The sequence below is a fragment of the Dreissena polymorpha genome, chromosome 7, assembly GCF_020536995.1.
Source record: "Dreissena polymorpha isolate Duluth1 chromosome 7, UMN_Dpol_1.0, whole genome shotgun sequence".
Classification (NCBI taxonomy): domain Eukaryota; kingdom Metazoa; phylum Mollusca; class Bivalvia; order Myida; family Dreissenidae; genus Dreissena; species Dreissena polymorpha.
In genome coordinates this window covers 68,685,217-68,710,102 of record NC_068361.1, presented here as the reverse complement: position 1 = coordinate 68,710,102, position 24,886 = coordinate 68,685,217, and the positions used below count along the sequence as shown (strand labels likewise).

At 35.3% G+C, this 24,886-nt stretch overlaps 2 protein-coding genes across 4 annotated transcripts in view; both read left to right on the top strand.

Moving 5' to 3' along the window:
• LOC127837667 (uncharacterized) overlaps nucleotides 1-15,872 on the top strand; it is a 17,359-nt gene extending 1,487 nt beyond the window's left edge. Inside the window, exons 2-5 of one of the 2 annotated variants that reach the window (XM_052364917.1) lie at nucleotides 5,643-6,305; nucleotides 6,962-7,120; nucleotides 8,549-9,071; nucleotides 13,722-15,872. In XM_052364917.1, coding sequence (XP_052220877.1) covers nucleotides 5,775-6,305; nucleotides 6,962-7,120; nucleotides 8,549-9,071; nucleotides 13,722-15,454 — 2,946 coding nt within the window. In that variant the 5' untranslated portion in view covers nucleotides 5,643-5,774 and the 3' untranslated portion in view covers nucleotides 15,455-15,872. Of the gene's footprint in view, nucleotides 1-5,637; nucleotides 6,306-6,961; nucleotides 7,121-8,548; nucleotides 9,072-13,721 lie in introns of those variants that run through there. The other variant, XM_052364918.1, reaches the window with a different exon arrangement.
• LOC127837682 (uncharacterized) overlaps nucleotides 1-24,886 on the top strand; it is a 112,067-nt gene that overhangs the window by 42,944 nt on the left and 44,237 nt on the right. The gene's annotated exons all lie outside the window — the stretch shown is intronic.

Genomic DNA, 24,886 nt, shown 5'->3' with positions numbered 1-24,886 from the left:
TCATAAGAGGAAATAGCGTAAGTGCTATAAAAAGCATTCAGCGGGAAACCTTAAGTGTTTTCCCGCGAAGTATTTTTGTAACAATCGCACTCTTAATATAGTAACATGCTGGGATTACCCGCGGAGCAGGTAAACAGGCATAAAGCACGATCACATGTAATGTAGCTTAGGCCTAATCGATTTTAGCGCAATACACACCTTTTGTATTCCTTCAATACAGGCAGCTTAGAATGCTTTAAACAATGGTATGTTTATGGGCCTAACTTAGTACAAGAAGTGGGCTAAATAGTTCGCTGAAGTTGAAAATTTTACATTTAATGACATATGGAAAATGGATACGAGTTTTGTTCTACATATAAATAATTAAGATTGTTTAACTCTTCTATTAGACTACAAAGCAAACTACTAGCTTCCATATTTACATTTTACAAATTTAGAGCTTCTGTCCATCCATAAAGAAAACAGCCCAAAACAATATTCCTCGAAACGAAAGTTATTGCCTTATTTATTTAACAAAGTCACCGGTACATGCTAATGGTGTAGTATGGCCGCTAACACACACCTGTTCGGCGACAAGAAGACCAATAATTGGTTCAAAGCGTACATAGGACTCAATGTTACAATGGAAAGACTTACTAACTTTCTTTGCACAGAACTACAGAAAGTACACACCGTTGTTGGTAGAAGTTGTGGAAACTGCCCAATTGTAAACCTCATACAATGTCCGACAAAGCCGTATTGTAACAATAGGAAATGTAATTATTGTCCTTTTCACAAATTGCAGAAAACGCAGCCATGCCCGATATGTGATAATGGAAACATAATATCATATTACAACACAGATATGGTGGACCTTCCTGGAGGAACACTCGTGCTGAAAAGTGGGCACTAAATTATTGGGAAATAGGCAAATGCTTCCTCCCTTTTTTATTTTTTTCCTTTTTTATAACCCCGGTAGCAAATGAACTGTTCGTCAGTCTGTGCATCCATGCAAAAACTTTAACATTGGCCATAACTTTTGCAATATTGAAGATAGCAACTTGATATTTCGCATGGATGTGTGTCTCATTGAGATGCACATTTTGAGTGGTGGAAGGTCAATTTCAAGGTCGTCATTCAAGGTCAGAGGTCAAATTTATGGCGTTAGTCCGTCCGTCCGAAAACTCGATATTTGGCATGCATGCCTATCTCATGGAGCTGCACATTTTGAGTGGTGAAAGGTCAAAATCATCCTTCAAGGTCAAAAGTCAAGTTCAAATGTCAAAGTGTGCAATATTGAAGATAGCAACTCAAAATTTGGCATGCATGCGTATCTAACGGGGCTGCATATTTTGAGTGGTGAAAGGTCAAGGTCATCCTTCAAGGTCAAAGGTCAATGTTGAATTTTGCAATATTGAAGATATCAACTCGAAATTTGCCATGCATGCGTATCTCATGTAGCTGCACATTTTGATTTGTGAAAGGTCAAGGTCAAGGTCATCTTTCAACGTCAAAGGTCAAATTTTGCGATATTGAAGATAGCAACTCGATATTTGGCATGCATGCGTATCTGATGGAGCTGCACATTTTGAGTGGTGAAAGGTCAAGATAATCCTTCATGGTCAAGGGTCAAATTTTGCAATATTGAAGATAGCAACTTGATATTCGGTATGCATGCGTATATCATGGAGCTGGACATTTTGAGTGGTGAAAGGTCAATGTCAAGGTCATCCTTCATTGTCAAAGGTCAATCATATGGCTTCAAAGCGGCGCAGTAGGGGGCATTGTGTTTCACGAGCACAACTCTTACAATACTCACAACAGTTACCTGCCATACCACATTGGACTCCAACCAAACCATCCCCAGCCCCCACCCAAGAATCCCCCCCGATTTTTTTATATTTTTGTTTCCTTTTTTTATTATTATTTTTGAAATATCATCTAATAAAAGACCACACACCGAATTATTCCTACTATTCAACCCCCACACACAATTTTTTTTTTTTGAAACATGGTAAAAAACACAAATATTTATTTTTATGATTTTATTTTTGAAACACCGTCCAACCATCACACCCAAGCTATTACTATCAAACTTGAAATATAATATTATTAGTTTGTTTTATGTCTTTGCAAATGTTCAATAGATAGTGGAAAAAACATTGAACTCAGAATCGTCTATAATGTACCACTTCTTTAAAACATAAGCAATCAATATGTTTCAATTATGGTCCTCTTACAGTTAGAATATGAGTATATATTACCTTGACCTTATTGAATATGAACAATTTCCCCTTTATACTGTCAAGCACTCGAAAAGTCGAGCGTGCTGTCTTCTGACAGCTCTTGTTATATCAACATGTACATCTGCAATTAGCATTTGTGGACAGTTGTAATTATGTAAATGAAGCTTTAACCAATTGCAAATTATTAGCTCATCTATTTTTTGAAAAAGAGCTATTGTCATCACCTTGGCGTCGGCGTCAGCGTCGGCGTCGGCGTCCGGTTAAGTTTTGCGTTTAGGTCCACTTTTTTCATAAAGTATCAATGCTATTGCATTCAAACTTGGTACACTTACTTACTATCATGATGGGGACTGGACAGGCAAAGTTAGATAACTCTGGCGTGCATTTTGACAGAATTATGTGCCCTTTTCATACTTAGAAAATTGAAAATGTTGGTTAAGTTTTGTGTTTAGGTCCATTTTATTCCCTAAGTATCAAAGCTATTGCTTTCATACTTGCAACACTTACTAACTATCATAAGGGGACTGTGCAGGCAAAGTTATGTAACACTGACTAGCATTTTGATAGAATTATGTGCCCTTTTTTACTTAGAAAATTGAAAATTTTGGTTAAGTTTTGTGTTTAGGTTCATTTTATTGCTTAAGTATCAAAGATAGTGCTTTCATACTTGCAACACTTACTAACTATCATATGGAGACTGTGCAGGCAAAGTTATGTAACTCTGACTGTCATTTTGACAGAATTATGTGCCCTTTTTATACTTAGAAAATTGAAAATTTGGTTAAGTTTTGTGTTTAGGTCCACTTTATTCCTAAAGTATCAAAGCTATTGCTTTCATACTTGCAACACTAACTATTTATCATAAGGGGACTGTGCAGGCAAAGTTATGTAACTCTGACTGGCATTATGACGGAATTATGGGCCCTTTATACTTAGAAAATTGGAAATTTGGTTAAGTTTTGTGTCCACATTACCCCTAAAGTATCATAGATATTGCTTTCATACTTGGAACACTCGCAAACTATCATAAGGGTAAAGGACAAGTTGCATAACTCTGGTTGTCATTTTTACAGAATTATGGCCCTTTTTGACTTAGTTACTTTTAATATATGGTTAAGTTTTGTGTTTAGATCCACTTTACTTCTAAAGTATCAAGGCTATTGCTTTCAAACTTCAAATACTTTCATGCTATCATGAGGGTACTGTATCTGGCAAGTTGAATTTTACCTTGACCTTTGAATGACCTTGACTTTCAAGGTAAAAATATTAAATTTTGCTAAAATTGCCATAACTTCTTTATTAATGATTAGATTTGATTGATACTTTGACAAAACAACTCTTACCTGACATACCACAATAGACTCAACCCAAACCATCCCGCAAGCCCCCCCCCCCTCCCCCCCCCAAAAAAAAGTTTTTTTTTCTTAAAGATCATCTAATAAATGACCACCACACCCTAACACTATACCCCCCCCCCACCCAACCCCCCCCCCAAAAAAAAAATAATATATTTTTTAAACATTGTTAAAATATTTTTTTGTATTATTTTATTTTTGAAATACTGCCCAACCATCCCACCCAAGAATCCCCCCCCCCCACCAAAAAAAGCATTTTTTTGCATTTTTGGAAGAAAATGTAATAAATGACCTCACCCCCACACTATACACCCCCCTCCACTCCACCCCTCCTTCCTTTGTGATTGAAATTGAGATAGGTCCCTTCACCTTTAAAAAGAAAAATAGATGAGCGGTCTGCACCCGCAAGGCGGTGCTCTTGTTTTTGAATGCCACAAGCACATTCACATTATTACATGTAAGTTTCGTTGCTGCCTTTGAAATAATTATTGATCTGCTTCTTCACATAAGTATAACTTTATTTAACACACTTTCTTATTTTGAGAAATATAATGATAGGTGGTATTATTTAATATAAAATTAGAATCGAACAATCGTGATTAAATCGTTAAAACTTGACACATTGGGTTTAAACCTGTATTTACAAGGTTAAGAATATAAGAAAGGTAACTAATGCCACCAAATGACTGTTTTTGAACATAAACACGTAACGATATTTACAGTGATATTATGGGCATTTTTCACTGTTGAATTGAGCTGAATAGAATTAACAGGTCAAAAGAGTTAGTTAAATGTGGTTACTGACCAATTATCTGCAACTCATCTTGCTACCAGTTGGTGATTAAAAAATATGTATTACATTCGATATTTTACATGACTGGTGAGTCCTCTAAGCCGAAATGATCCGTAAAACAAAATATTGTCTTTGTGTCGTATGAACGTCTCTGCACTAAAACTACATTTAGATTCACATCGAAAATCGATTCATTTCTGACGTCAGTTGTCAAAACGAAAGTACGGCTGATATTCAAATGCATTATTTTTCTCTTTACGGGATTTTGTCTTAGTATTTTGATGCTGCATTAACAAACATAAGTGTATATACAGTGAAAATACCAAAAATAAACAACGGATGCGATATACACCTATAAACTGTTAGATGCCCCTAATATCACTTTAAGTGGGCTGTAGTTTGTTTTATAATATAATTTTGAATCACATTTGGATTCCATATTCAAATTCATATCGAACTTCAGAAGGTTTTAAGTATTTTTTCGTCTGTTTTCCAAATAACCGTGTACGAACTGATTTTATGTCCAAGCCTCTTGCTTATTCCCAAACTGGGCGGAGCGAATTTTTATAAATCGTGTTGAGATCCCAAATTTCATCTTTTTAGAAGCAAATATAGTTAAACTTTTCCAACATTTGAAACACATGCTAGTACTGATAATTACAGACTAGCATTAAAACTTGTTTTACGATAAAACAAATACTTGTACTCACAAACATTTACACATGTTTTTGGCGAAAAGGACATTTTCAGTTACCGATTGGAATTTAATTTTTCACAAAATTACTTAACCAATACTTGATTTTTTTAAGTTAACTCAATCAAACTCGAGACTATGATACTTGCAACTAGCGACTGATTAGTGACTTAGTTTAAATCATCGTTCAAACACAAAGTCTGCGGGAAAAATTCCGCGAAATCGGAAATATACGTCCTTTAGATAAGTGTGTACTTTCCTTGGTTTCAAATAGCAACACAAAGGCTTTCTTATAAATCGGCTTGATTTAAAACAGCTTTGTCGTATGAGCGTCTCAAATGCAGAGGCAATATTATATGTGGCGTCAAAAATGCCAATCTCCACGAATCTCATCGTACTGTCATGACAGGATTTCATGAAGCAGTGCTCATATGTATACAGTCAGCCAGTATAACTGAGTGAAAAGATAAACTGTATGCTTATGCACCAATATCATGTATATAAACAATGTATGTTAAAAAGTAATAATCTAAATCAAATTTATGAGTTTTGTTAATGGACGTATTTTATTGTAGATGATAAATTCCACTCAAAAGGCAATATACTCGGAGTCTATGTTGACAAGAAGGATGTAACATATCAAGGAATGAATGTTGTGTTTATGCTTGTCCATTAACAAAGTCACCGGTACATGCTAGTGGTGCAGTATGGCCGCTAACACACACCTGTTCGGCGACAAGGAGACCAATAATTGGTTCAAAGCGTGCATAGGACTCAATGTTACGAAGGAAGGACTCATTAACTTTCTTTGCACAGAATTACAGAAAGTACACACCGTTGTTGGTAGAAGTTGTGGAAACTGCCCTATCGAAAATCTCATACAATGTCCAACAAAGCCATATTGTAACAAGAGCAATCGGAATAATTGTCTTTTTCACAAATCGCTGAAAACGCAGCCATGCCCGATATGTGATAAAGTAAAACATAATATCATATTACAACACAGATATGGTGGACCTTCCTGGAAGAACACTCGTGCTGAAAAGTGGGCACTAAATCATTGGGAAATAGGCAAATGCTACCTACCTCCAGACGGATATAGCAGCATTTCCTCGGTCCAGGAATCGGACTTTAATGGTGTGATAAGCATCATGTTGAATTGCCTACATTTCCAAACATGTCTCTCCCCTTTATGTTTATCACCTCCACCGCCTGATAAGCAATGTCCACTAGAAAAGGTAATACAAAGCACGAGTTAAGTGTTTAAACAGTAGTGTGTCTATTTGTTTTACTCATAACTGAATTTGTTTGCGAATATTAAAGAGTATTTTATAAAAGCTGTTGCATATTTCATGTTATTAACTTCTATTGTATGCCTTTCTAAATACTGCATAAACGCATGGCATGTGTACATCAAAGAGAGTATTTACGATCTTTATACTTGTGTTTAAAACTTATAACACGTTGATGAATCAAACACAAACATAAACATTCAGAAAAAGTAATGCCATAAAATAAATTAAGTTTAATTAAATTGCTAAAAATTGTAAACTTTAAAACTCCTTAATGTGCACAAGAACTGTACTCTGTTTGTAAATGTCCATTAGCGGACGCATTTTTGTTCATAAGACACGTAGACGCGCTTTGGTTTGTACTAATGAACGTATCTATATCGACGATAATTTGCCTGTATTCATGTATTTGCATTTAACTTTATTTCAGTGATGGCCCAATATAACGATTATTCATAAACTTTATTAACATGCATACATCATATTGATAAGCCAATAAGATTGTTAGAGCAAAATGTTGACATTAACATCCTACATACTCGCTTTAATATTTGAAATATATAATAATACTTGTCTATTTACCATGATGTGTTTTTTCTAAGGTCCGTCAGATTGGCCGAGATGTACGACACACATCCGACTGCAAGGTTACAGATGCTGACCTGCAGGACTATTTTCAGACACTGTCCGCGCTCCTTGCTGACCCACAATACTTGCAACATGATCCTTCAGCCATGAAAGCATGTACAAAACTTAGTGATGTAAGTCAAAGGGAAAAAGGTTATATACTTACAAACTCATAATGGGTTGTGACGTCTGTCAAACATCAAAGTATAGTGCATGCATATTATAAAACTAAAAGACAATTAACACAAACAAATAAGTCAAACTAAATGTTTTATAATATATTGTTGTTTTCCCACAGATGGTTAGGCAATAAAAATTGCACTTGTCCGTCCGTACCTACATATGTGAGACCACCATGAAGCTCCTTCTCTTGAACTGATTTCGCATAATATTCAAAGCTGCATAACCCTAATGTAGAGATAATCGTACACACTTTGGCTGCAACATTCTAGCTGATAATTATAATGGTTTGGGTTATCACTATGCACATGTATATATATATATATATATATATATATATATATATATATATATATATATATATATATATATATATATATATATATATATAAACATTGTCTACTCTAATTCTCTTTATCTTCTTGGTCGATTTCGCTCAAACTTTCACAGCTTAATGATCTTAAATTGTGTTTGATCATAAAGGGTGGCATTGAAGCTGCTACACATATTGTAATGTGAATTTGCTTGTAAAAATAGTTAAGAAAGTTTTTGCTAAGGAAACCGAGTCGAATAACCAACTATTCTGATCACTATTAAGCTATTAATGTACTTATATATTAATATTAAATCGTATTATTAATATGCATATGTATATTTCAGTCATTAATTGTTGACAAAATTCAAAAGTTACAAAAAAACACAAAGATAACACTTTTAGTATGCTGAAATAAGATGTAAACCTAATGTAGTGTTATTTATTTCAGTGTTTGTATCGAGCGAGTGTAGAAAACAAGTGATTTATCAAACGTTATCATGTCCGGGTAGCTAGAGTGAAATGCTAACGTTTGATCATTTCACTTTATCTTAAAGCTCAGCTTTTCGACTTTTTGAAATATTGGGGAATAACCAAATTGTACGTGTATAATGAGACATATTTAACAGTAGAAAACGTATACTACAATTGAAAACAATAATATAATAATTGGCTATGATGTAGAAATTGAAGCCCATTTTACAATTTCAACTCTAATTGTCATGTCTGTAAAATAATACTTAGACAAATTTATTAGGTCACAATGCACGAAATCATATGGCGCTCAATCAAATCTCGCGCATTTGATAAACATACTCTGAACAATTAAATAAAGTCAAAATTATTTTATGTTTCAATGGAAGATTTTATTTTTCATTTCATGTTTACTTATATTAAAGATATAATTTCACGCATTGCTCTGCAACTCGTGAACAATAAATGTAACCACTCATGAAATTATAATACGATCTCGCACGGACATAAACATTATTCTTTACAATGTGATTTAACATATTCAATGTTTGTTTTTGGCAAAAACAACACAATGATATTTTGGATTTGCATTTAGTTGCAGAATGATCGTATGTCCTTTGAAGAACTGGGCAAGCTATTGAAAGAAGCCAATCAAACTCTCGAAGATGCAAAAAGGGCAAGCGAATGTTTTTCTGAGAAGGCAGAAAGGACCATGGTAAAAGCTCTGCAGAAATTGGGTAAAACTACTATGTTTTGGGAGCAACGTCTTCAAAGCAAGACCAAACTTGGGGAACACCGCCTTGAAAGAAAGACACAGTTTGATGAACAACGCCTTTACAGCAGGACAAAATATGGGGAATACTGCCTCGAAAACAAGGCTTTCTTTGGGGAAAAACGCCTTCAAAGCAAAACACAGCATGGAGTAGAACGAATTGAAAGCAAGGCAAAGTATGGCGAGCAACGCATTGAAACAATGATAAACAAGGCGGATCAATGTCTTGATAGCAAGGTACATTATGGAACACAACGCATCGAAATCAGTGTGCAACATGGCATTGAGCTCATGCAACAGGCAGCAAATAAAACTGCACAAGCAGACTACGAACGAGACGTAGCAGGTTCGTAAACAGCTTTTTTATTGCACACCGGTTCGCCTCAATATAAAAAATATCATCACCTAAACATTTGCAAATGATCATTTCAAAAACAAAGCGAACCCTATTGGACTAAAATTAGAACAAATAATACATATATTTCATGTATACAAAGACGTGTTTATATACAGAATTAATCTCACAGGAGTTGACTGAGCTACACATCTAACCTCTTCGTCAGCGTCGTGATCTGGTTTAGTTTTTTGTTTGTAAAAAGTGTGTATTCACTTGGAATTTCAAATATGTCTTATACGAGGTCACTAAAAATAAACATATCTCTGTCCTGCAATTAATCAGAATTTTAGCCATTTTAGGTTTGCATATTATGTATTTATTGATTTAAAATGATAATTAATATATAAGTTACATGAAATTTTTACATATAACTATTACATATAACTAAATGAAGCTTTTACCGAATGAATTGTGGGTTTTTACGTATTTTTTATGACACAACATGTAAATTCTATAAAAAATTATATAGTCAGAAGTATTACACTAGAACGGGCTACTTACGAAAAAATACTTTTTTCCGGCTATTTGAGCTGGACGTATTGTTGGTGCTTTTAATCTGTACTGTTCACTGGTTTGCAGGCGTTGGTCAAATGCTAGGGTTAAGTTTAGTGTGCAATCTCTATGCAGATAGTTTATGTATGATCCTCGTTGTCGTAGTCTGATGTCGGTGCGTATACATGGATGATGATAAGGTAACAAAAAGAGATTAGTCTCCTGAAGACTGGGATGTAACTGATGATGATGTTGGCTACCTACTTCCTAACGACGAAAACAACCCGATGTTTGGAATTCTCCCCGCTGATCCATAAGTTGTGTTTTCCGTCCGTTGATGTTTCTCCGAAGCCTTGCCATCTTGCTTCTGCTAGTCAGACAATGTCCAAGCGGTAGTGCCTCAGCTCGTGCGTCAGTTCGTGGATTTGTCCGCATGCAAGGAGTGTTCCCACGTTTCACGTGTTTATGATTGGTCCCTTTGATCGCTTGGTAAGCTGTATTAGCTAACTTGTCGTATCCACCCTGGCGACTCACAGGGGAGTGCGCGATCATGGTTATTCCAAGCTCCGACCGATCAGGCTTTTTATTCTGTATTATTGGTTGCTTCAATTTCTTTCCGATGGCTTGAATAAATCTTGTCGAAGAACTTGCATCTGTTCATACGAAATGTGCAAGCCACCTCTTTTTGTTTCGCCTGTCAGCAGAAGCGGTTACCATGGTGTGGTTGGTTTATGGTCTCGGAATCAGAAGTGCGATTTGAGTGTCAGGTGAGAACCAGTTGTACCAGCCCTCCCTGGGAGCTGCTGCAAAGCGAAAAAGTACTATCTCCACCCCGATGGGGTGTTAAAACTAACGTTTGCGTTCAAACATAGGAAATCCCCGTAACTACTTCACATATGTTATTGACATTTAAAACGTATGTTACACGTGCCATTTACAAAAGCCATGCCGCTTCTGATACTTCGAATTTCAGAATTATATTTATGCGTGCAAGTACCTATTCTTGCAACAACAATGGGTAGTCCCTTGAAACTGGATCTTTATAAATATATCCATTTAAAACTAAAATTATGTTTTTGGAGTCTTCATTTTAGACATTTTACAAAGACAATACCACTGATTTTCATCTTAAACAGTACAGTTTAGTGCATATATGAGATTAAGAAGTGCGTGCAACACAACTAAATATGTTTTACTATAACAAATACTCAATGAAAACTGCCCAGTACCTCCAGGTTACTGACCAATTATTTTATATCTTATCTATTACTTAGCAGGTTTATACATATTACATTCCAATTTACTTGTATGGCTGTGTACTACTGGCAGTACTTTAAAGCATCCGATGTTGCGTAAGAAGCATATTATATATATAAAAAAAGTAAAAATCACAGTAATTGGATATATCATAACACGGGTACAGAATAAAATCCCACAATTTTGTGTTCCCTTTAATTCGTCTGAGCAGATGGAACGCAATAAATAACTATTCGTCGTATGTATGTATTGTAATGCTCATACACAAGAAATAGAAACATAGCAACCTTCAAGACAGTTCAGCTGAAATGCGTCTTATTACTTGATTCAAGCATATTTGTTTATGACGAACATTACCATATTTTACATATATGTGATATTAAATTCTCCTTGTCAACCGTGTTGAATAAACACGCGCTAAGAAAGATGTTCTTAATTATCCCCTGCCACAGGCGGAGGGATATATAATTTGCCCTGTCCGTCCGTCTGTATGTCCGTCCGTCTGTCATAATTTGGTAAGGTCTACATCTCAGAAACTATATAATATGTCAACATGAAACTGCATAGGTGTGTAGATATCAATTAGGAGACGTGTCATGCACATGGACTATAACCATACATTTGTTTATGAAGAGTGTTTATCCCCACGTTTTTTTAAAGCGTGGGGATATTGTGGTTATCTCCGCCGTCTGTCTGTCCGTCCGTCTGTCCGTTCGTCCGTCCTGGCCACTATCTCGTCCTACACTATAAGCACTAGAACCTTGAAACTTACACACATGGTAGCTATGAGCATATGTGTAACTTTGCAATATTTGAAATTTCGATCTGCCTCTGGGTCAAAAGTTATGGGGGTTGGGGTGGGGCCGGGTCAGAGATTTTCACTCATTTTTTATGTTATTTTACATTAACGTCTTCATTTCTACACTGATTTACTTCAATTTGATACTGAACATCCCTTATGACAAAACGGTCAATCTCAACTATTATGCATGGCCCCACACCCACCCAAAATTGCCTTTTACTATAATTTCTTCATTTATACACCGATTCACTTCAAATTGATACTGAACTTCTCTTATGACAATACAGTCAATCTCAACTATGAATGGCCCCATTACCAACCCTGGGGCGCCCCGCTCACATAGGCCACACCCACCCAAAATTTCCTTTTACTATAACTTCTTCATTTCTACACCGATTCACTTTTACTTAATACTGAACTTCTCTTATGACAATACGGTCAATCTCAACTATTCATGGCTTCATTACCAACCTTGGGGCGCCCCCGCCCACATAGGCCACACCCACCCAAAATTGCCTTTTACTATAATTTCTTCATTTCTACACAGATTCACTTCTAATTGATACTGAACTTCTCTTATGACAATACGGTCAATCTCAACTATGCATGGCCCCATTACCAACCCTCGGGTGTCACGCACGCATAGACCAAACCCAACCAAAATTGCATTTTACTATAATTTCTTAATTTCTACACCGATTCACTTCAAATTGATACTGAACCTCTCTTATGACAATACGGTCAATCTCAACTATGCATGGCCCCATTACCAACCCTGGGGCGCCCGGCCCACATAGGCCACATCCACCCAAAATTGCCTTTTACTATATCTTCTTCATTTCTACACCAATTCACTTCTAATTGATACTGAACTTCTCTTATGACAATACGGTAAATCTCAACTATGCATGACCCCATTACCAACCCTGGGGCGCCCCTGGGTCAAACATGCGGCGTGGGGATACGCGTCGGCCTCTGTCGCGCCATTTCTAGTTGCCATTTTCAGGGCTATATATTAGATACCATGCAGGCCTTCAACATGAAGCTTCATAGGTGTATTGATATTAATAAGGAGTAGTGCCTTGCTTAAAAACATAACCCTTTACTATCTTAAATAGGGTTAATACCTTTTTTTTTCGTGTGATGAAAGTTTTCATGGATATATCTTAGGAACGGTACAACATGTCAACATGAAGCTTCATGTGTGTGTAGAAATCAATGGGAAAAAGTGCTTTGCACAAGAATAATAAACACAATTTATTTGCGGGGAATATCAATTGAACGAATTTCCTTGTATTTAATCAATTGATGACAAAATTTCCAGCTTCTTTATAATCACCAAATCAAAGATACCATGTTGAACAAGTGCATCTCCAAACATAATTTATTACGTAACGTTGGACGAACTAATGTTGTGAATGAAAAGCATTAAAGATAAAACATATTTTAAGGTTCTCAATTTAAGCTTGTACAATGAATAACAGATAAAGATGGCTATGAGCAATGTGTTAATTCAAACTTCACGAAATAGCATAAGACTAATTGGAATGTTTATTAGTTAAGTGGTCTAATTAACGGACACGGCTTAATTAACTTACATGTAAACCGATGTAAATTGATTGTTAATTTTGTTTAATTCGATAAATTTATACATGTGTACCTTATAACAGAGCTTTATATTTTCATTCTGGTATGTATTTCATTATAGTGGATCCATCAATTTTCAGTACTAAATATATAATATAGCATATAAAATGTGTAATCATTACAGTTGGTTTATGATCAGTGTAAGCAACCAAAACGTAAATTTCAAGGCTAATGTATATGTGTTGCACCGTTATTTATTTATGGATAAGTGTATTATTAGTTTGATATGGGCACGTGATAGATCAAAGTAGCGTCCATAATATAAAAAAAAACTCACACTTCTTTAGATGCTTTAGACTGTAACGAACGACTTTGTTTGCGAGTTTCACTTTCGTGTTTAGCTAGACATTAATCGAACTTTAATTGTATTAATGTAAGAGATTGTTTAATTATCATTACAGATCTTCGCCGTCGTTTGGCGGACCATTACCGTGACAAAGCGAGCAATGTGCCCCTTTCAGTATTGGACCAGAGTCTTGATAAACGTATAACAGATATATATGCAACGCCGAAAATTCACCGAGTTGAAATAACAAAAGATGGAAAACGCGTTAAAAAGGAGCAAGTGCTGACCTACAAAGAACTCTTTAACCCAGACGATACAAAGCCAAATCGACGTTTATACGTACAAGGCGAGCCCGGCAGCGGCAAGTCTACGTTTGCAGCTAAGTTAGTTCATAATTGGTGCGATGGAAATCGGCCTTCAACGGCAGCCCCAAACGATAATTCATCGTTTGATGACTTATTAATCATTCAAAATTTTCAGTTCATGTTTTTCATCGCGTTGAGAGAATCGAGAGGTTCGACCGACGTAACGCATATGATAAAGAAACAACTTATTGACACATTGTATTCCGAGGAAAAACGTGATGCAATGTACAAACTTGTACTCCAAATTATAGAGACGGAATTGTGCCTTGTAGTGCGAGACGGTCTAGATGAATGGGTGGCACCTGACGGTAGTAGCCTGGTTGAACCTTCGATGGCGGGGTTTCCAAATGACAAGTGCGTGGTTCTTACAACATCTCGACCATGGAAACTGGCTGATGAACGAATCAAGAACTCACAGATCGACATTCTCGTAGAGATCGAAGGGATTAATGATCCAGATACATTTTGTGAAAGGGTACTGCGCTGCATACTTGACGAGAGTGAAGATATTAAGACAACGGCTTGGAAAATTAGTTGCTTCATATCAGATCGTAAACTGACCTCATTATCATATTCACCGATGTTGTACACGCTTGTAATTTGCACGTGGACAGACACTATGGAGGAAGAGAAACATTTGAACGGATTTTCATTGTGTGCATTGTATACTACTTTGCTTGAAAGCCTTTGTAAGAAAGCTAACGATATAACTGGCTTTTTTAACGATTTAAATCCGCCTCAGGTGAAATGCTTTTCAAGCTCAAGTTACCTGCGGCCGATCATTCAAAAAGTAGATGTCATTTCAAAAGCTGCTTTCAATCTTTTGTTTTCTCCTGAAAAGGAAAAGTCTATTGTATTTACAAATCATGAATTGTCAAACTATCTTACACAATCTGAACAAGAATTTGCTCTCAAAGCAGGACTGATATCGAAACGGAAAACTAAAAAAGCTTTTAATTCGTCTTTCTCATTTCTCCACAAAAGCATTCAGGAATTCCTGGCTGCTTATCATATTGCCCGCAATGCACATTTGATTGATGACGTCATTTCCGGATATCTGGGACGTCAATCGGATGCATATGTCGACATATCCCAGGTGTTCATATTCCTATGTGGACTGAACGTATCGGCTGCCAATAAGCTATCTGGCATTATAGATGAACATTATGTTAGTGATGGTACATTCCATTCATTTGATTACCGTACTTTTGAAGGAATCAAAAATTGCATGTTACTATATAAGGCGGGATACAGAGAAGCTGTTTCAAATGACCAAACTGGCATTCTCTTCAAAATCGATCGATTGGAAATCGATGAGAAAAGCTTAAGGCCATCATTTTTATATGTTGTGTTTATCAGGAAATGTTTAAGAAGAATTAAGTGGCAGAGGATAAATAAAATTAAAATTAGAGCATGGGAGGAGAAGTTAATTTACGAATCAATATTTATATTTGTGTTGTCAGAATATCTTGCATATTGGTGATTTTTTGTGTAAATTAGTGTAAATAAGTACTGAAAATATGTGCCTTTACATTAACTACAACATTTATTGCCAATAATGCAAAGCTAACTCTTTTTATTAATAACTGATCACAGGGACTGGGCAATAATAAAAGATCACAGGGACTGGGCAAATACGCGAACCGGTGAAACTTTCTGGTTTTGTATAAAAAACAAAACATAATCAAAATATATTTATTTTGTGTTTTTTCTAACAATAGCACATACTTTTGTACGTAGTGGAGTGGTTACACGCTCGCTGCACATGTGAGAGGCCCGAGGTTAGAGCCCCAGTAGAATCAATTATTCTATTTGTGTTCTATGTTAACTTTTTGTTTTGATGTAGACATTTTAGTTTAAAGAAATATGCTGTTTTGTTGAAACCATTTTTTGTTTTTATTATGCCCATGAAATATATGTGAGAGAGGGTGGGGTGTGGGGGGGGGGGCGGTCGTAAACACATTAAAACTTTTACAGTATTTTCATATCCATGAAAACTGCACACGAATGCCAGTAAAAAAGGGAAACCAATGTTAATAAAATGAACTATGAAATATTTTGGGGTAACAACACACAAAAAATCATAGATACTGGTTATTTGGTTTTTTTTAACACAACATCATAGATAATGGTTATTTGGGGGTTAAAACACAAAATCATAAATAATTGTTATACCAGTATATTTTTCTATTTTGTTTAAAATATTCAGCTAATATATTAATATTTTTAGCAGAAAAAATAGTTCCATGTTACTTCATTGAGTGCCTTATACACTGAAATTCCCGACGACTTTGATGCTTTTCATCAATACTTATCTTGTGTATACTATTTATAGGTAAAATCACCTTTTGCATGTGTATTGCTTTAATAGAGACTTCACACGACAGGTGTGTAGTGTAGTATAGTGATCGTTAAACTTTTGTTGAGTGTATATCATATGTATGTATATAACACATATAGCATGCTTTTGACTTAAATAAAAAGACTTACATTCTTTTGACATTCTTTAATATCTTCAACAATCTACTTTCTAACTTTCATCCATGGATGGATTTGGCAAATTAAAAACTACTTTTTATACAACAGACTTTGGAATTCATAGGTTTGGATGGTATACACCTATTCTTGTGACTTTGACGGACATATCAACACCCGGACCCAATGTCATTTTCTTCAGAAGCTTCGCTGCATACTTTTTTCTAAATATAGTATATAGGGAATGGGATTATTAATGCAAGAACCTGTGGTTCAGTCCTCATGTTCATCATTAAGTAACGTAAAATATTTCTTCTTGGGATTGTTCAGGATATGGATTTTAATCAATAAAAAATAATATTATTATAGGCTTTACATTTTAATAAACAAGCATAGTTGGTAAACGAACCCAAAACTTCTTATAACATCGAATGCTATCGACGGTGCCACCTCTGCATCAACTGCAAATACGCTAATAATTTCTATGTTCGTTTCACATAATGCGTGAATGATGTCAATGACATAAATTGTGTTTTTAAGATTTACTTTTCTAATTGAAATATTTTCTTTTCCATTTTTAATTATTTTGATTTTGAAATATTCTCCATTTGCCTTGTTGTTATTAACGTCTGCCATTTGCAAGAGTACACTATGAAAACCATTTGTAAAATACTCCCCGATTGGTTTATAGGATGTGGTATTGGCTGTAATAGCCAATAAAAATTGCTGACGCTTAACAAGTCGACTAGGCACAACAAAACGACCCGTATTATAAACAAATTTTAAACGCCTCTTTCGGCAATTTGCGCATTTTGTTAAGCTTTTGATAAAATACCAGGTCGGCGGGTGAAATGTAAATAACAAACCCGAAAGTGACTTTTATTTTTATTTGTATTTGTCGAAAATAGGGTCGGTCGCTCCCGTAAACATTAATTAAACAAATGTTGGCCTAATGGACATTTTCAACATATGGAGCGAAAACAAGTCCAATGTCCTGGTCTTGGAAATAAACGTATACGACGACATTTATCGTGCCATACATAGTTCATCTACATATAGCGAGCCGACATCTCAGGTTGAGTTTGACCTGTCATCGTGCTTCATACTGAAATCTTTGAAACTGCTGGGAAGCGACATACTTATAAAAGGTAATATATACAACCAAATTGTATGGTAGGTTTTCAATCAAGTTTTTATTTCTCAAAAATTAACAATAAATAAAAAATTTTTTTTTATTTTTATCAGAGTATTTAATTGTGTTATGCAATTAAAATCAATAGTTCATAAAGCTTTTCTATACATGCACCATAACGTGCTATGATCGGTATACGTAAAGTGGAAAAAATAATAATATCCCGTATCACGTAAATGATGTCAAATGCATTTTCCTGAACTGGATCAATGACTTATTTCTTGGTTAGACCATTATATTTATGGAAATACACACTGTGCTTTTGAAACTTTTGATCATAGCCACCATAGCGCTTGCATAATGATACTTTTAGAGGTACGTGTTCGTACAGCTGAAGTGGTCTGCCATTTCTAATACGTTTTTTTTTGCAGTTTTTCTTGCAGTTTGTGCCGATATCTTAATGGGGTTTTCACAGATTTTGGCATGTGTTGAAGTTGGGCATTAAATACTTTATTGATAAATGTAAACATTGGATCTATAAAGCTCCAGTCAGAAAACAAGTATAGATTAAGATACGACGTAGCGCACCCATAATGATTTCCCGCGATTTCTTTGAAGATTGAAGAGCCTGTGTAAAATGGCCGTGGCCGAGTGGTTAAGGTGTTAGACTTAGAATCTTTTGGGATCTTCCCACACAGGTTCGAATCCTGCCGACAACGCATACTTTTTGCGACGCGTTTTATTTCTTTTCTTACGTAATTTGATTTAATATAGCATATAAGTTAAGTTTATTGTTAAATATGTTGTATTTTTTTATGCACATTCTTCAATTTTTGAAATTAAAACAACGTTATGGCTAAATTGGGCGAATTATTGCTGAAAATACGAATCATGAATGTTGCATTTTTATTTTTATTTAACAAAGTAAACGGTAAATCTCTCTATTTCTTGGTATTTTTGCTGTATATAGTGTATCTATAAAAACTAAGTTTTAAATATTACTTAAATAATACTATGTTGAATTTTATGACACTTTGTTTTTAACCAATCCAATTTTTACTTGGTTGAAACCACTTGCATTTCATGGCGCTCTTCCGTAGATAACAAGTTATAAAAATAAATGTTTGTAAAAGAATACTTATTTAATCTTGTTTAATCTTTAAACACCTTTACTGTATCTGTACACACCAACTGCATGCCCATATTTGGAAATCTGGATGAATTGTGGAACTTCAAAATACCCCAGGGGTGAAAATAAACTGGACAAGCACGGAAAGCCTACCTAACATGTGCATGTAGTTCAGTGAAATGATGCGGATTAAGAATATAATACGTTATATTATATTTAGAAAGGTTCCCATTATGGTTGTGCTACCTTAAGAATATATTATTGAATATGTTTGAAATCGATGTCAACATTTCACGTTGCGTGCAGCATTATCGTGTATATGAATGACTGTTAACATCGAATTTTTGCCAAGAACACAGACTAATTAAATAAAGTAATTATGATGGTTTTCACATAGCCATTAGCCGCATAAAAACTGTAATTAATGCACAGGTTTACATTCTTATGAAACATATTTTTTTTTAAGTTTTTTTAGCAAAGCACCACTTACCGGTCTGTTAACATCGATTAACTTCAATTTGTGAATCCCATAAAGTCACGTGATCCTGCATCCTGGTACAGCACAGTTTTGACCGAAATCCAGAGTTACCTTTAATATGCAAAATTATTCAGCTAAGTGACAAATATTTTAATTCGCTCTTATTCCAACTACATGAATATTGGTTTTTGGTGTCGAATTTTTTCTTTGTTTTAACTTAGGTTTGTGATTTTAAAGAAAACAGATATACACGTCGTTCAGGTTGTCATTTAAAACGTCAGTCTTTCCCGATTCTTGCAAGAAATGGGACACAGTGATACAGTTGGGTTTCGTTATTAGCAAGAATATTTGGCAATGTGGAGATCCTGATTTTATTTTAGGTAAATTAATGCATATATCGTTATTTTTTTCATACGAAAAGACTCAAAATTTCAGTCATCAGTGTAGATATATGGTTTACACGCTTTATTTACCGCTATATAATGGCAATATATGATTCAAAATACAACAACATACTAATCTGATGTACTGGGATGTGTATTTATTAATTGTTATGCCCCCAGATCGAATGATCGAGGCTATATTGTTTTTGGCCTGTCTGTCATTATATTATGTCTGTCATTATGTCCCAAAAACTTTAACCTTTGTCATAACTTTTGTAATATTGAAGATAGCAACTTGATATTTGGCATGCATGTGTATTTAATTGAGCTGCACATTTTGAGTGGAAAAAAGGTCAAGGTGAAGGTTATTCTTCAAGGTCAAATGTCAAATATATGGCTTCAAAAGCGGACATTGTGTTTCACAAACACTGCTTTTGTTTTCAGATATGCTCAATATATATTTATTTAAATTGTATTGTTCGATTTAGAGGTTTCTCTCAGCCTTAAAACAAAGAGTTTTGGGTCATGTTGGGTAAGATAAAATCCATATTGATAGTAATTCTATGATATAACAACATAATTCAATCCGTCATTACGACCACCTTATTGTTGGAAATAAACTTGTCTTAGGAGAATTAACACACTTTTTGAAAGGTTATTTGTGTAAATGTTTTCAGTAACTCGTTCTATATGTAAAACTTACTTCAGTTTAAACTAGCGCAAAACAGGATATTCTTTGAATGAATTGCATATTAATTAAACATGTGAATGACATTAACCTCAGCAAAGTATTGTGCGTACATGTATATAGTGGAAAGGTCGGAACACAAACAAAATGAATCATTTCAATAACTTAAAAGCTGGTTTAGATACATGCAATTACGAGCCAAATAACGTCAATTAAAATGCTTATTATGAAAAATATCAGCGTAGGCAGGGGGCACCTAACCCACGCACCTAACCCACCCACACGGGACGTTTAAAAAACAGCATGTGCAAAGCCCGGCATAGTGTAAAAAATACGTCCGTTTCTTATTATCTGTAAGCTAGCGATAGAACAGGAAATAACATAAATTTGTTTCATATCCGTTATAATTGCACATTCACAGTTATAACTGCATAGTGTTAAAAATACTTAAATTCCTTATCAACTTTCGATAAAACATGTAATTATATTAATGGTTCCTACTTGTTAAAAATCTACGCTGGGTTCTTTACAACCGTTTGTTGATGATTGGCATCTCTAAAAACGAATGAGCATAATACAATTACGGACTGTTTAAACGTTCGAAGTGATCGGTGAGGTGAACCCTATGATTATTGGTATGAAACGGAATTTTGATTATCCCGACCTCTTATATTTTGAAGTCGATGCGTGTTGGCGAGATTACCATATCTGATCGCGCAATATGTTTCTTAATCTATAATCGTACTTGTAATTTCGTGTTCGAGAAGAAAAATGTCCGACATAACAAATGTCCAACATGTATCTTCTCAAATAGACCTCAATCTTGACCGATGAAAATGCGAAAAAAAACACGAAACCGTGATATTTCATTTTGCAAATTCGGATTGGGTTCACTTGAGTTCATATCGTATTCTAGCATTATTGCGTCATACACAATCATTTAACATAATATTGTGCGCTAAAATATATTTACCTGTGATGAAAAGTTTAAACTCACAATGCGACGTTTGGAAAACGTGATTTGTGAATGCGAACATACGATGGAAGATCGCAGGATAATGGTTTGTGGTTACTATAATACAATGCGAGTTTGCAAGATACATTGCACAACATTCGTTTAACTCTGCTTTTGCTGTAGGTTTGCCCTTAAGAGAGCATTCGACTTATTTTAATTCAAGATCGTGTTATAAATTTAACGAACTTTCTAAGTAATCGGGCGCTGTCGCATCGCTCTACATTTATACCATTTAATGGCCGGTTCTTTTTCTTGTTCTTCCGCGTACCAATACAAGTTATTGAAAGTTAGAATATGTTAGGGTGACATTTAAGGTATTTTTCAGCTCACCTTAGCATCACGTGCTCATAGTGATTTACTGTACCTGCCTTTTGTTTGTCATTCGTCCTGCGCCTTGCTTCGTCCGTCGTCAATATTAAATTGTTACGCTGTTTTTCCGACATTTCATGAAACCTGGCCAATACGTTTGTCCCATAAACATATTCAAGTTGGCCGAGTTGGTAACGCAAGATCTCTATGTCACACTAAAAAAAAGCTTGTTAACGACATAGACATCTCATTTAAAATCGAATCGTCATGAAACTTGGTCAGAACATTTGTTGTAATAATGTTTTAACTCAGTTTCGAAATGGGTCGTGTTTTTCGAAACAAAAGGCCGACCGGGGGAGGCAAATTTCCTCATATAGCTATAATGAAACAATGTTTACTTTCTCGATGTCTCATTTCAGTCTTATTTATATGATACTTTGTTAGAACATTTCTTTTAATAGTATCTCGCCCGAGTTTTATATTTTCCAATATAAGCAAGTTTCATAACCAGCATGATCGCCAAAAGTACATTGGAATTATGGCCCTTTAATAATATGAAATTTGTTACATTTAATGTATCGCTTTTTAACTAAAATATTTAAGATATTATAAACATCGAACTCCATCAACGTAAGTTGGTATTCTTGATTTTTAAATATAAAACTGGAACGCAAAAATCAAAGATTGTATTGATTGCTTCAACGCCGTGTCAGGAGGATGTACCTTTGCGTGCTCCAGAATAACAATATTGGTTTAAAGAAACTGATGATAATTGTGTTGAACTTGATTATGGCGATGGTGATGGTGATGGTGATTTTGATGATGATGATGATGATGATGATAATGACGATGATGATGATGATGATGATAATGATGATGATAATGATGGTGATGCTGCTGCTGCTGCTGCTGCTGCTGATGATGATGATGATGATGATGATGATGAGGATGAGGATGATGAATATGATGATGATGATGATGATAATAATGATAATGATGATGATGATGATGATGATGAGGAGGAGGAGGAGGAGGAGGAGGAGGAGGAGGAGGAGGAGGATAATGATAATGAACATTGCCTCTATTGGATTAACTGCAAACTTTAAATGTATGAAGTCGGTATGTTTATTGCATATTGACCTTTGACTAATTCACAACGTTCACTAAAATGAAATATGATATGGTGATGTGTGAATGAGTACTATGTTATCGTATTTAGTCTGATTAGTTAATCGATTTGAGCCGTACGTAGCTGTGAACAATGTACAACTCGACTAAATCAGCACTTATCGCAGCCCATTTCGTTTACGATCATCATTGATATCACACGTCAACCTCTGCATTTTGTTATTTTTTGTTTGTTTTGTTATGATAATTATTGACACTGTGCTCATTTTGACAATTTATAAATGTAACGCGGTGAAATAAAAAGTAAATCAAAATAATAAACTAAAACCATAATGAAACAAATTTTGGACTTGATCCTCACCACATGGTTTCGTACACATCTGGAATTTGAATGAGACCTAGTTGTAGAACCAATAAAACACTCTGTTAGGACGAAACATCTTCCGTGCTCATTCAATTTTGTTCTTTTATTATACATATTTTACATGGGGTTTACACACACGTTTTTTCGATAACGACAAATAAACATATAGTTATTTATAATAAAAAAGTGATCAATAATAAAAAATTACAACGTATTTTGCATTAACAGCCCAGGAAATGTGTATGTTTAACTCAATAAGAGTTACTTATAATTGTTGACACTACTTCGTGATTTGTTCCTTTTTATACGCCCGTTTTTAAAAACGGGACGTATTATAGTTTCACCCTTGGCGGGCGGGCGGCGGGCGGGGGGCGGCGTCCACAGCAGTGTCCGCTCTCTTATTCAAATAGTTTCCATCCGATCTTTTCCAAACTTTGTCAGAAGTTGTGTCTAGATAATATCTAGATCAAGTTCGAATATGGGTCATGTCGGTTCAAAACCTAGGTCACGGGGTCACTTAGTGCATTTCAAGTATTAAGCATGGTGCCCGCTCTCTAATTGAAGTAGTTTTCACTTGATCTTCACCAAATTTGGTCAGAAGTCTTGTCTAGATGATATGTAGGTAAAGTTCAAATATGGGTCATGCCGGGTCAAAAACTAGGTCAAGACGTCACTTAGTGCATTGCAAGCATTAAGCATGGTGTCCGCTCTCTACTTGAAATAGTTTTCATCCGATCTTCACCTAATTTGGTCAGAAGTTGTGTCTAGATTATATGTAAGTCAAGTTTGGATATGGGTCATGCCGGGTCAAAAACGAGGTCACGAGGTTACTTAGTGCATTTCAAGCAATAAACATGGTGTCCGATCTCTAATTGAAGTAGTTTTCATCCGATCTTCACCTAATTTTGTCACAAGTTGTGTCTAGATGATATGTAGGTCAAGTTGTAGGTCTAATTGAAGCATTTTTCATCCGATCTTCACCTATTTTTTAGTCAGAAGTTGTGTCTGGATGATATGTAGGTCAAGTTCGAAAATGGGTCATGCCGGGTCAAAAACGAGGTCACGAGTTTACTTAGTGCATTTCAAGCATATAGCATGGTGTCCGCTCTCTAGTTGAAGTAGTTTTCATCCGATCTTCACCTAATTTGGTCAGAAGTTGTGTCTAGATGATATGTTGGTCAAGTTCAAATAAGGGTCATGCAGTGTTGAGAAAAACGAGGTCATGAGGTCACTTAGTGCATTTCAAGCATTTCGCATGGTGTCCGCCATCTAATTGAAGTAGTTTTCATCCGATCTTCACCTGATTTAATCAGAAGTTGTGTCTAGATATGTAGGTCTAGTTTAAATATGGATCATGCCGGGTCAAAAACGAGGTCACGGTGTCAATTAGTGCATTTCAAGCATTAAGCATGGTGACCGCTCTCTAATTGAAGTAGTTTCCATCTGATCTTCACCGAATTTAGTAAGATGTTACGTCTAAATGATATCTAGGTCAAGTTCAAATATGGGTCATGCCGAGTCAATAACTAGGTCTCGAGGTCACTTAGTGCATTTCAAGTATTGAGCATGGTGTCCAAAACCTTCGAACGGGCGTATCTTGTGACAGTTTGGCACTCTTGTTACAATTGTTTTGATTTAAACTGCGTTAAGAATGGGAGCGTAGGTGAAGTGAATTCGATGCGATGTTCGAAAAAAATAAGCATATCATATCCTTATATATACACACCAGAATACATGATATTAAACATCAACAGATAAGTTTATTTAACCAAAATATTAGAGTAAAAATGTACATTTTGTTTACTACGTTTATG